The sequence below is a fragment of the Diaphorina citri genome, unplaced genomic scaffold, assembly GCF_000475195.1.
Source record: "Diaphorina citri unplaced genomic scaffold, Diaci psyllid genome assembly version 1.1 scaffold98, whole genome shotgun sequence".
NCBI lineage: Eukaryota > Metazoa > Arthropoda > Insecta > Hemiptera > Psyllidae > Diaphorina > Diaphorina citri.
Genome location: NW_007377535.1, coordinates 92,315 through 106,007, shown reverse-complemented (window position 1 = coordinate 106,007; position 13,693 = coordinate 92,315). Strand labels below are relative to the sequence as shown.

The 13,693-nt window shown below is 39.4% G+C and overlaps 1 protein-coding gene across 1 annotated transcript in view; it reads left to right on the top strand.

The window, feature by feature from the left end:
- Positions 1–13,693, top strand: part of LOC103524416 (cap-specific mRNA (nucleoside-2'-O-)-methyltransferase 1) — a 34,520-nt gene that overhangs the window by 10,250 nt on the left and 10,577 nt on the right. The window contains exons 3-9 of the mRNA XM_026833517.1: positions 742–934; positions 1,877–2,007; positions 4,076–4,268; positions 5,402–5,511; positions 6,167–6,396; positions 6,760–6,942; positions 7,723–8,051. Of these exons, the coding sequence (XP_026689318.1) occupies positions 742–934; positions 1,877–2,007; positions 4,076–4,268; positions 5,402–5,511; positions 6,167–6,396; positions 6,760–6,942; positions 7,723–8,051 (1,369 nt within the window). The remainder of the gene's footprint in view (positions 1–741; positions 935–1,876; positions 2,008–4,075; positions 4,269–5,401; positions 5,512–6,166; positions 6,397–6,759; positions 6,943–7,722; positions 8,052–13,693) is intronic.

Genomic DNA, 13,693 nt, shown 5'->3' with positions numbered 1-13,693 from the left:
TTGTTAACACTTATCAGCTAGGCATAGCTCCGCGCCACATAAGTAATGAACAAACTTATGGTAAGTTTATTCAACACCTTTGAACAGCCTAGGATGCGTTTCGTTCTTGTTAACACTTATCAGCTAGGCATAGCTCCGCCAGCTACGCGCCACATAAGTAGTGAACAGAGGTAGCATTTTAAAAAGTATTCTGTCAACAAAAATCACGCGCCACATAAGTAATGAACAGAGGTACCATTTTAAAAGGTATTCTGTCAACAAAAATCACGCGCCATATAAGTAATGAACAGAGGTACCATTTTAAAAGGTATTCTGTCAACAAAAATCAGATGGTTTACCATCTGATCAATCACTTGTTGCTGGTTTTCGCTGGCTCCACTCAGGCTGGGTAAGGTTATTGTGAGGAAGTGGGTAGTTTCTCGCCGAACGAATAAAAACATTTTTCACCATAGGTTACTAAAGATTTTGCTATACTAAAATAAATATAGGGTATATTTCATATTAGATGTCATATTACATATATTCTTAGTCATTTATTAATTATCAAACTGTGGATTATTTAACATGTATTGTAAAATTGTTACTACAAATAAATAAACTATCATTACAAATTAAAAAAAAGGAGCTCTAAGGGTTAGGTGGTAGAGAACGCCTAAGGCGTTAACCTCGCCTAGTGGTTGCCTTCCACTCAAGAGTCTATTATTATTATAATTATAAAATACCCATTTTATTTCTTTTCAGCAAAAAATGGGTTACCAAGAAGGCAAAGGTTTAGGTAAACTCGGTCAAGGTATAGTGGAACCTATTCAAGCATACAAACAAGAAGGCAAGCGTGGTCTGGGTCTCCGAATTCCGTCACTGAATGTAGATACTTACCGGTGGAAACCTGAGGAAGAGGTTATTGAACTCGAGGAGTCCTATACTTGGCTATCAGGTAATTTGGTTTTTATCATCATTTCGTCAGATAAGTACATACATACCTACCTATTCCGAAAGCTGGTTAATAGAAACAATAGAAAAGAATCATATCAGGGAGTAAAGGGACTTTTCAGTCTCATTCTGGCAGGATAAACAAGGTATATTCTATTCTATTCTATTCTATCAGTGCAGATTGTCCATATTGTAAAAAAGCAATGTAGATACTTACCGGTGGAAACCTGAGGAAGAGGTTATTGAACTCGAGGAGTCCTATACTTGGCTATCAGGTAATTTGGTTTTTATCGTCATTTCATCAGATAAGTACATACATACCTACCTATTCCGAAAGCTGGTTAATAGAAACAATAGAAAAGAATCATATCAGTGCAGATTGTCCACATTGTAAAAAAGCAAAAAAATCTGACATGTGACTTTTCTCAGCTGTGCTGTTTTTTATGGAAAAAAAAAAGTTTTGATTTAGCCCAAAAACATACCTCGGCGTGGTAGGGCAATAGCACGTTCAATACATCAGTTCCCAATGTTTGGCAACTTTATGATGGGTGACCATCTCTCCAATCGCGTTCTGCTGGCTTTTTCCAGTCCCACTCAGACTGGGTGAGGTTAATGTGTATAATCGGTGGAGAAATGATTATTAAAATGGTATGTTCGGATATTATTTTAAGGTAATTAAAAAAAAAAAAAAAAAAAAAAAAAAAAACAAAGTTTTGATTTAGCCCAAAAATACATACCTAGGCGTGGTACGGCAATAGCACGTTCAATACTCGTACATCAGTTCCCAATGTTTGGCAACGTTATGATGGGTGACCATCTCTCCAATCGCGTTCTGCTGGCTTTTTCCAGTCCCACTCAGACTGGGTGAGGTTTAATGTGTATAATCGGTGGAGAAATGATTATTAAAGTGGTATGTTTGGATATTATAAGGTAATTTCTATTGCAGGATCACACTTACCCGCACTTAGTGAAGACGACATGGACTCATGGATAGTAGAGGGAGATAAGAAATTATCTATTGACAATGAAACTAAGTTCTGTTCTCCTAATCTACTCAAGAATGTACTTCAATGTAAGGTAAGATCAAAAAGCTCAATCTGAGGCTTAGGTGTAGGGGCTAAACAGCCGTAAAGGATGGGTTAAGCTTCTACGAAGGTAAGATCATCTTAAGATATTGTTGCACTGTAAACAGAGCTGCTTTACTAAGTTTGGGCTCTCGAAAGTTAGACCCAAAATTTAAAGAGTAAATTTCCTAAAAAAAAATCAAGTGTGCAAAAGGCTAGGCCTAGACGAGGGAGATGGAGCCCTAAATGGGATAGGTATATTGAGATATACCTCTCTTATAGATGGCCATATGATGATTCCACCCCCTGAGTTAGCATCAGAGTTCGTTTGATTTGATGAATCAGAATTGCATGGTTGAGGTGTGGGTGAGCTGCATGGTTGAGGTGTGGAAATCGATTTTATGTCCAAATTGAGAGAGTACTACATATAAACATAAATCATCAGCTATCATTCTACAAGTACTTGGACTATTCTAGTCGATAGCTCTGTTGATCTGCCCTATAAGGGTCTCCATTCAAATTGCAGATACTGCGGACATGCAAGTCAAATGCAAAGTATTTTCGCCGTTGTTCTTCTCCATTTGTACGAATATTTCTGGCATTATCACTGACTATTGCTGTTATTATGTCTTGTATGCCAGTGACTTCAACCAGTATGTCAGTTCTTCTCCATTTGTACGAATATTTCTGGCATTATCACTGACTATTGCTGTTATTATGTCTTGTATGCCAGTGACTTCAACCAGTATGCCAGTTCTTTTCTTCATGATGTAGGTAATTGAAGTTGAAAGAAGTTTGCTAGTTGGCAATGTTTTCTTTTATTCATGATGTAGGTAATTGAAGTTGAAAGAAGTTTGCTAGTTACTGGCAATGTTTTCTTTTCCTCATGATGTAGGTAATTGAAATTGAAAGAAGTTTGCTAGTTGGCAATGTTTTCTTTTCTTCATGATGTAGGTAACTGATTTTTCAGTGCCTTTTTTTTTTTTTTTTTTTTTTTTTTTCAAGTCCATACCCTTACAAGCGCAAAGGATGAAAAAAGCTCTTAAAGTCCGTTCCCACTTGTTGTTCAGAAAAAAGGGGCCTTTAAAAGTAAGCCACTGATAAGTAAATAACTCCGTATTGAGTTTTTTAAAAAGATTTATTTATTTATTGGAAAAAATAAATTGATTATAATAAAAATGTAATTAATAATAGAAATAATACGAAATAAAAATTAAGAAACACAATGCTGTGCGATACAGCTCGCTAGCTTTTTGAAAACAGACTGCTGTACTGACTGAGTCTCTGCTTGGAGATCGATCAGCAAGATCAGCAGATTTAACTGCTGTCACTTGTATAGGTAATTGAACCTTTTGCCCTCCATGCTCCATGTCATGGTGAGGATGACAAAACTAAAACTCGGATTAGGTCCACCTAATAAAAATTATAAAACCCACATTAGCACCATGTCATGGTAGCGATGACAAAACAGAAAGCTAGAAAAGGTCCACCATGTTTTTCCATGAAAAGCCCACTTGACTCCACCTGTGTTTTGAAATTTTTTCTCATAGGAATATACAGGTTGTGAAAAAATAATTGAATGTGATTATTAGGTAATACTTATGTATTATCATCATCATAAGTTTGGTCATTTTGGAAACCTTTCCCAGCGGCCGAGGTGCTTGGGACGTTAGGTTCACCTGTCAGGTCTACCTGATGAGCACACACTATCAAGTAGACCTGACAGATGGACCTGATCAGGTGTATCTTACAGTGAGTGATTGGCCCAAGTAAACCCCAAACAGAAAAAAAATCTGCATTTTACGACTGGATCTCTTTTTTCCTCCTTTTGAAGATGATGCAGTCTTACCGTCCTGAAAGCGGAAAGAGAAGGAAGAAAGGATAAGAGAAAGCCAGCTATTCCCAGAACGAACCTTATCTGTCTAGGATAATGTCCATCTCAGGCAGGAATCGAACACTTGACCTAGAGCTTAGAAGGCAGGCGCGCTCCCCTCCAACCTAACTAGGCTGACTTGTTTGATTTTGCTTCTCTTCTTCAAGATTTATTTCGAGTTTGATTATTTTTTCTCCTATTATTTCAGTCTCCACTATTGGGTCCCGGGGAACTTCTATATTTTGCTGATGTGTGTGCTGGACCGGGTGGGTTCTCAGAGTATGTTCTATATCGTAAGAAGTGGAGAGCCAAGGGCATTGGGTTTACTCTGACAGGATCTCATGATTTCAAGCTGGACGATTTCTTTGCTGGACCTTCGGAGACGTTTGAACCGTATTATGGTGAGTCCGACCTCAAATCCTTAAGACTAAGTTATATTAGGCCGATATTGCAACATAGTCGGTTTGCCGGCCTATACCTATGTAGGGAAAACTGGCTTGAATAAATAGCCAAATAAATTTTGTGAACACATAGGTACCTCACAATATAACATTTCTCGATTAAAACATTTTTTGGCCATATAGGTAAATCTTCTTCACTAAAAAGTCAGTATTACTACTCTGATTTTTAACCTTCCGAAAACTATTCACTGGAAATTTCAATTTTATTTACCTATTCGAAATAACCATGAATCGTTTTGTACGAAATATGGAGGTCCTACAACGGATTCTTTTCGGGAATCCTTTCCAGCCATCTACGAGCAAACCACCCGACATCAACATACAACCCACTTGGAACAAGCAAATCTTAAAGGTACCTTACACAATCATTAGTATTGTCATTATTTCCAAGTAATGATGATGAAAAATCGGAAAATTCGGAATTCCATGTCATTACTGTAATGTCATTACTAATGATTGTGTAAGGTACCTATTACACAATCATTAGTAATGTAATTCCAAGTAATGACATTACTTTGTCACTTCACTTCATGATATCGATCATTATTTTTATTTTTACAAGGACGGACTAAAAAAAGAACTTGATAAAAAAGAACTTGAATTAAAAACAACAAACCAAATGCTATGAACTATAGTAGTTTCCCTGTTTCCCCCCTAAAATAATGTCTCCAAGTCTGTTCGAAATTAATTATAATCAATCTTTTTTCTTTTTCTTGACTATGTGTTTTAAGACCACAATTTGCAGCGGACGAAATTTTGCCCATATAAAGACCCAAAGTCTCTTAATTTTCTTCAACATGTTCTCTGAGGATAATGTTCGTTCTCGGAACGGCTGGCTTTCTCCTATCCTGTCTTCCTTCTCTCTTCGATTTCGGGACGATAAGACCATAGCAGTCTAGCAAGGAACTTGAGCCCACTATGTACTAGAAATAAATTGCGCCGCAGTCGAAATTTTTTCAAAATTTTGGTCTACGATTTTCATATATTAAGCCTCATCAGCATTCCAATCTCAAGTTATATTAAAGGAAAAATAGTTCACATAATAAAAGCTTGTTTGTATTTATTGTATGCAGGTGTCAAGGGCAATGGAGATGTCTATGATCCAGAGAATATTCTTAGTCTACATGAGTTTGTAATGAAATCTAGCAAAGGACGAGGTGTTCATTTCATGATGGCCGATGGGGTAAGAGATATTCCACATTTCCTTTTTGTTGATTAACTCCATTCACTTTTCTTCTGCAAAATTTACCCCCGCTTTTTTGCTGCCTCTATGATAGTGCGACAGATCTATGGACTTTTTTTTTTAAGTGAGTAAAATTGTGTAACTTGTCTAGCCAGGGAACGTTAAACAGAGAGTAGACTAGCGTCTGGCTGTGCGTGCGACTATAAACAGGGAGGAGAACAGCCAACCTAATCAGCCTAGCTAGCTGGCAGTTCTTGGAAGGGTTCTCTCTGCTTTTAAAGACCAAGTACAAGTCCTCACGATGGTTGACTGCGGTTCAGGATGAGTCATTTAAACATGGATAGAGACCATCACCCCGGTGTATAGCATCTTTTCTTTGTTCTGCCATTGCCATTCGGCGAAAAGTCCTCGCGATGTTTCACTGTGATTCAGGACGAGCCAATTAAACATGGCTAGAGACTAGAGACTATCACCCTGGTGTATGGCTGATAAAAGAGATATTTTCTCTATTTTTTTATCATCTTTTGGCTAAAGCTGCTACAAGAACAACAACAGACAAACTAAATTCAAAAGTTAAACTCTAGAACTCACTTCGTTTGTTTAATTACTCCGTAGAGAGACAGCATGACCATTATTCTTCCCTTTTCTATTCCAGGGGTTCTCCGTGGAAGGTCAGGAAAACATCCAGGAAATCCTGTCCAAGCGTCTCTACCTGTGTCAATTCCTGGTATCCCTGTTCATAGTACGTCCCGAGGGTCATTTCGTATGCAAAGTATTCGACATGTTCACACCGTTCAGTGCGGGACTCCTGTATTTACTGTACAGGAGTTACAAGCAAGTGTGCATCTTTAAACCCAATACTAGTCGACCTGCCAACTCGGAGAGGTATGTAATACTTGCTTAATACTAGTCGACCTGCCAACTCGCAGAGGTAATAGAATCGAGCTAAAAAAAAAAAAAAAAAAATCTGATGTGAACATCCTTATCCTATTGAATTATGTCGAAAAAAGAGGTCAAAATACCGCCAACCACAGTATCGATGTTAACCAAAATTTTCGTGTTGCATCCTTGAGGAATACATACCAAATTTCAAGTCTTGCCGTTCTCAAGGTACAGTCGAACGCGTCTAAATGTTAAACTTGAATAAACGGGAAAAATCTTCGTCCTTCACTAGTAATTGTGATTGGGGGGAAATTGATTCGTCCTGGACGGGCATCGAACCTAAAACTTTCTTAATTTGATTTCCAGATACATCGTATGCAAATGGAAACGTCCCGACTGTGATACTATTCGTGATTTCATGTTCAAATTGAACAAACGGCTAGACCGGTATGGGTCCACGTCCAAACGAGATATCGTGTCATGTGTTCCATTGGATATAATGAAAAGTGATGCCAACTTCTTCGACTATCTAGTCACTTCTAATAACGTGTAAGTATATTTATTAAATTACTTACTGCCGTGGCATTTCAGACCGCGGTCCATTGCCTCGACAAGCTTCCAGATCCAAATGGTCCTGTCTTCCCAATCTGGCTTCCATAGACCCGTGCTTTGCATGATCTCGGTGACTGTTAATTAAATAAATTTTATTATTAAAAAAGAAAGAAAGATGTTTGATTCTGGAAACTGTAACAACGGAGATCTTATTGTTCGGAATTTCGGAAATCCATCAGAGGAAGACAGGATAGGAGAAAGCCAGCGGTTCCGAGAATGAATCTTATCTGTTTAGGATAAACTTCTCCTTGGGTGGGAATCCTGTCTTTCTTTCTTCTCTCCTCTATTTCTTATCTCTTGGCTTTCGGGACGATAAGACCTTCTTGGCAGTTACAGTTCCCTCTATCAAACATCTGTAAAAAAAATCTATCTTTGAGTTCATAGGTCGTCGCGACAAATTTCAAGATTAGAGCTCATTTGTGTGAGAAAATGTGAAAAAAAAAAAAATTCCCCAAAAACCAGTTTTTTTGGCTTTATGGTTTTCTGGACAAAATTTGCACCACCACTTTCGTGTTCCTGGTAAAAAGACCTTTAATTTGATATATAGGTTGACCAGGTTTGGATAAGTCCTTCTATGGGAACAGACAGAGTGACAGACAGACGACACCGAAGCGAATACAATAGTCCGTCCCTTATACCTTTTTATTACTATTGTAATAATAAAGGAAGGACGGACTAAAAATCTATCCCCCTCTTACCTCTATTCTATCCCGGCAGTATTGCGGAGCGTCAAGTCGTGAACCTGGCCAAGGTGCGAGCCTTCTACGAGGACCATAGCCTAGCCGAGCCCAAACAAGCCAAGCTCAAGGAGGACAGCTATCGCCTGTGGGACATCCCTATGACGGCTCGCAAGGCCTCCCATGAGAGGCCGGAAGAGTTGTTTGCTACCCTGACGGCCAACCAGGGCCGATGGATTGAGAACATGACGTACAAAGGTCAGATGTTCAGTCGGCTGTCAGATCTGTCTGTGTTCAAGTACGTGTGGGATTGGCACTATGTGGTGATGGGGTCGACCTTTGATAAGAGTCCGCCGGCCTTCTATTTGGGTAAGTAGTTTATGAGGGCCTACCTCTGTGACTGAGTGGTCAAGAGCACTGACTCTCAACTCTATGTGGTGATGGGGTCGACCTTTGATAAGAGTCCGCCGGCCTTCTATTTGGGTAAGTAGTTTATGAGGGCCTACCTCTGTGACTGACTGGTCAAGAGCACTGACTCTCAACCCGGAGGTGCTGGCTTCAAATCCTGGCCAGGGCGGAAATTTTCTAACCAAACTTTTCCTTCTCGGATAGGCATTTCTCTTTTGCTAAAGAAATAGCAAAGGTTGAGTGCGAAGGGCATTCACTCGTAAAAATTTTAGAGCCAAAACCAAATGTCAACCCAAAGGAATAACCCCAGGGCTGATTGAGAGGCTGACGAAAAACGCCGACCCCGAAAGGTTGAGTGCGAAGGGCATTCACTCGTAAAAATTTTAGAGCCAAAACCAAATGTCAACCCAAAGGAATAACCCCAGGGCTGATTGGGAGGCTGACGAAAAACGCCAACCCCATCTGAACACAGGGAAAGGCGAGGAAAAGGGAGAGAAGGTTTCTGTACATAAAGTTTGATTGAATTATTTAATCATGCTTATTCTACTCTCTCCTAGGTCTAGGTATTCAACTAAGTCTTGGTACTCTAGTATACTAATCATGCTTATTCTACTCTCTCCTAGGTCTAGGTATTCAGCTAAGTCTTGGTACTCTAGTGTACTAATCATGCTTATTCTACTCTCTCCTAGGTCTAGGTATTCAGCTAAGTCGTGGTACTCTAGTGTACTAATCATGCTTATTCTACTCTCTCCTAAGTCTAGGTATTCAACTAAGTCTTGGTACTCTAGTATACTAATCATGCTTATTCTACTCTCTCCTAAGTCTAGGTATTCAACTAAGTCTTGGTACTCTAGTATACTAATCATGCTTATTCTACTCTCTCCTAAGTCTAGGTATTCAGCTAAGTCCTGGTACTCTAGTATACTAATCATGCTTATTCTACTCTTTCCTAGGTCTAGGTATTCAACTAAGTCTTGGTACTCTAGTATACTAATCATGCTTATTCTACTCTCTCCTAAATAATGAATCAGTTCTTGTACACCATCTTCCTGAACTTGGGACAGAACATGCTGTCTGCTCGATGACCACTTTGTTTACACTCATTGCAATAAGATACATTCTTGCAATCCATTACAACATGTCCTATTTGTGTACACTTCAAACATTTCTTCTCCTGATTTCTTGGTGCCCTACAGCTTTGTCCCAAGTGGCCTATTTTAAGACAGTTGTAGCACCTATCTATCCTTACTTTCATTCTCACTGCACAGACACTCCATCCGATTTTCACCTTTCCCATATCATGGAGAATAGTGCTAGCTTCTACTGGTAGCCATACTTCCGCTGACTGAGTACCTCTTCTATTCACTCTTAGATTTTTAACCTCCACCTTCTCTTCCTGTAAGTTTATCCCTTTTCCTTTCAGTTCGTTGAATATCGCTGTTTTCACTTCATCTTCTGACGTAATAAGATCGAGATTAGATATTAACACGGGTCTCTTGTTTTCAGTAACCTTAGCCTGAATCCCACCAGTTTTCTCCAGAATTTCTCTTTTAAGTTTCTCTGCCCCGCCCCCAGTTTCTGTGATGATTCTTATCTCATTATCCCTAGCTCCCTTTTTAGTTCCCTTTACTACCACACCCATCTTGAGCATGTTTTCAGGATTTACAACCTCCCTCACTTTCTTAGCCATATCTGAATAAGAAATGGTATCCGAGCATATTGTAATCACATCACTATTACTACCTTCTTGTTTCCTGGTGGCTCCCCTTCTGATTTTTCCAGGTGGAATGAAAAGAGTTACATCCATTCCAGACTTATAGAAAGCGATTTCCATCTGCTTCCTTACGGTCTTGTAGTTAACAGAGTCAACGGTAGCAAAATCCACAGCCAGGTTACCTGTTTGCTTTGTCTCCTCCATTATTATCCGCATCTGTTTTACGGCCTCACGTACCTCCCCGTTGACCACGTAGCATGTAGTTTGGATAGCTCGTTTTGCATCACCACGTACTCTGCTTAAAACCTCTAGCACTTGGAAGTTATTGATGACCTTGCCATCCTTCAGAGTCCCATCGACGTCAGGGAACTTCTTTCTCGCAATCGAGATCAGGGACGTATTTTCCTGGGGGTTTGAACCCATCCATAGCACCAAGTGGTTTTTAGTACAGACCTCCACGGGATTGCCTCCTACCTCCTTGACGAGTTCATAGGCGGCATTTGGCCACTCAATCTTCAGCAGAGTCTCCAAATCAGCCTCATCTCCTCCGTACACTTTCTCTATGCCCGCACGAATCTGGTTCAATAGCTGTTCCTCCTTCTTAAAGTCTTCTCCACACTTCTTGCACACATTGGTAGCTACGGGCGGATCCGGCACTGTGTTCCTCATAGCTTGGTTCAGCAAATTCTCGAAATGTTCAGCATCTTTCACTCGGTCAACTTCTTGGATTGTTTTCCTTATCACTGTTTTCAACTCGATCTTGGTATTCACATTTTCAATGATAAGACGCTCCATCTCCTTCAGATACCTCTGGAGGTTCTTCATGAAATTTTTGACTCCTTCTATTGGGTTCGTTACTTCAGCGCCTCGGGTCAGAGGAGACCTGCCTGGCTCCTGTCCGCCAGCTGAAGCTGGCCCTGAGGCAAGACTCATTCCTCGGGTAGTGATAATGTAAACGATGCACTTTACACTTCACATTAGAAAACAAAATACGAATTGCGAATTATTAAAATTAAATTACAATTGTTTATTTTCACATGAATCGAAATAATAGAAACACACAACCGTCTCACACTCTGGTAATGAAGATCTCCTAGGTCTAGGTATTCAGCTAAGTCCTGGTACTCTAGTGTACTAATCATGCTTATTCTACTCTCTCCTAGGTCTAGGTATTCACCTAAGTCCTGGTACTCTAGTGTACTAATCATGCTTATTCTACTCTCTCCTAGGTCTAGGTATTCAGCTACATAAGTCCTGGTACTCTAGTACTAATAACCGGAGTAAGAATTCAGATTCATCGTGTCGTGAGTAGATGAAAGGATTCATTACCATACCGGATACAAACAGGAATGTCATAGTCAGGACAAACCTCCTGTAGAGATGTCTGTGTAGGAGATTGTAGACAGGATTCCTGTGATATCCTGGCAGGGAGAGAATACCCATGACGTGAAATTGTACCAGCATTTTCCTCGCCTTGGTACAACTTGCCTGTGTGCGAGGAGGAGTGCTATGTCCCAGCCGACTAGACACAAAATCCCCTGCCAACAATAAGGTGGTGTTAATATGAGATCGATTAAGATTGTTTTCTTACCGTAACCGTGAAAACTAAAGTAAAAACTTACAAGCTGCTATTTTATACTAATAAACAAGCATATATTTTATACTTACATAGAACTTCAAACATACTGGGGACGTAAATTTATACTTATTTATCCTGTGTTTCTAGATAATATTTACATGAACCAGCCACGTTAAAGTCCCACAAAAGTTACTCCACATAGAACACAGCTTTGACCGAAGGAAAATACCTTTAAATCCTTTAATATTTCTATCCTTTATTGCGTTCCTTTACTTTATTCATTATTCATTATAAATTTTATTACACTTGAAATATTAAGCGGACATCATGTACTTGGGTTACAGTCATACTATATTTACAAGAACCAGCCACGTTAAAGTCCCACAAAAGTTACTCCACATAGAACACAGCTTTGACTGAAGGAAAATACCTTTAAATCCTTTAATATTTCTATCCCTTTTTAAATTTTATTGCGTTCCTTTATTTTATTCATTATTCATTATAAATTTTATTACACTTGAATTATTAAGCGGACATCATGTACTTGGGTTACAGTCATACCTGACCACGCGATATTACTATTATTATAATAGTTTTTATTCGTAGTTATTCTAATTTATCATGATGTCATCTAGGATAATCTCGTGACTTTCGTTAGTCAAATATGATGCATATCTATTGAGTAGATACTCACTTTTCTTTGTAAGATTTAAAAAACCTCGATTTGTTTGTGGTGAAGCTCCGACTTATTCACAATTTTATGGATATCACAATTTTACTGCCAGAGAGGTAAGTGATAGAAATATATGGCACCTACATTATACAGAGACAGTGCAATAGTCCTAAACTAAAATGGATGCGGCACATAAGGGATCAGGAAGAGAGGTAAGTTGATATTGGCAACATAGTGCTTTCATTTATTTAAGAATTAATCGCATCGCAGGTAAGCTAAGAATTAATCGCATCGCACGATGAATATCGAATTTGGAGGTCGGTGGTTCGAGGCCAAATGGGATCCGGAAAAGCAGCACGCAATTGCCCAGATAGTCTCCCAGCCGGATACCAACCACACTCAACGTTGCTTAGCTTCGGTGTTAAAAATCAAGTTCATAAAGTTGACAAAGCTGTACGCCATCTTCATGACATTTCCGTACTGACGGTAGCACATCACAACGCTCCCATTGAGATAGGTCATATACGCCCCGTCTCGCTGTGTTCGGAATAGGAACAGCTGCACCGCTCTCCTCGTGCGGGGGAGCAAGTGTACCCAATCACCTAAGTCCTGGTACTCTAGTGTACTAATCATGCTTATTCTACTCTCTCCTAGGTCTAGGTATTCACCTAAGTCCTGGTACTCTAGTATACTACTGAAAGCGAAAAGAGAACGAAGAAAGAAAAGGGGAATAGTAGAGAAGAAAGTTGACTGTCGAGAAGTTAGGTAAAATTGATTTGGTTAACTGGAGAATTTGTTCTGAAAAAGGACTCCAAATGCCCAATAGGGCCTAAATTTATTGAGACTTTTGAAGAGGTTTGATAGAGGAAACTGTAACAACAGGAGGTCTTACCGTCCTGAAAGCGAAAAGAGAACGAAGAAAGAAAAGGGGAATAGTAGAGAAGAAAGTTGACTGTCGAGAAGAGACTGGAGCTCCAGACCTTATTTCTGTTGTGGAAAATTTTGAACGAAGAGTCAGTGCCATCATACCTTCATTCTTCATTTCATTCATTACATAGTCAACATTCTCATCATACACGTTCGCAACATCTACTCGACATTCCACTCCATCTCACTGATTTCATGGGTAAGAGCTTCTCCGTGAATGCTGCACGATTGTGGAATCAGCTTCCGACCGAGTTGAGAGTTCTTCAGAGCCGGCTACCATTCAAGCTACTGGCAAAAGAATATATGCTTACCCTGGATAGTTGAATAATATATTGTTTCAAATTCTTTACTCCTCCCTCCCCCCCCCCTCTTCTTCTTCTTCTCTTTCTTTCCTCTCTCTTTCTTCTCTACTATTCCCCTTTTCTTTCCCCTACTCTTCCCAGACCCTCCCTCCTCTCTTTTTCAACAAATTCCTCTTTATTACTTCCTTTTTTTCCATTTCCCCCTGTTTTCCCCCCTTTCTTTCCACCCTTTGTTTTTGTATATAATTTCATGATAACACTATTTTGTACATCAAGGGTGGGGTGGTAGAGAATGCCATAGGCATTAACCCCACCCTTGATCAAACTTTATTTGTATTTATATGTATATACTTTTTGTTACCATCTGTATATTTAATAAAGTTTGATCCAATTGTGTAATAATAATAA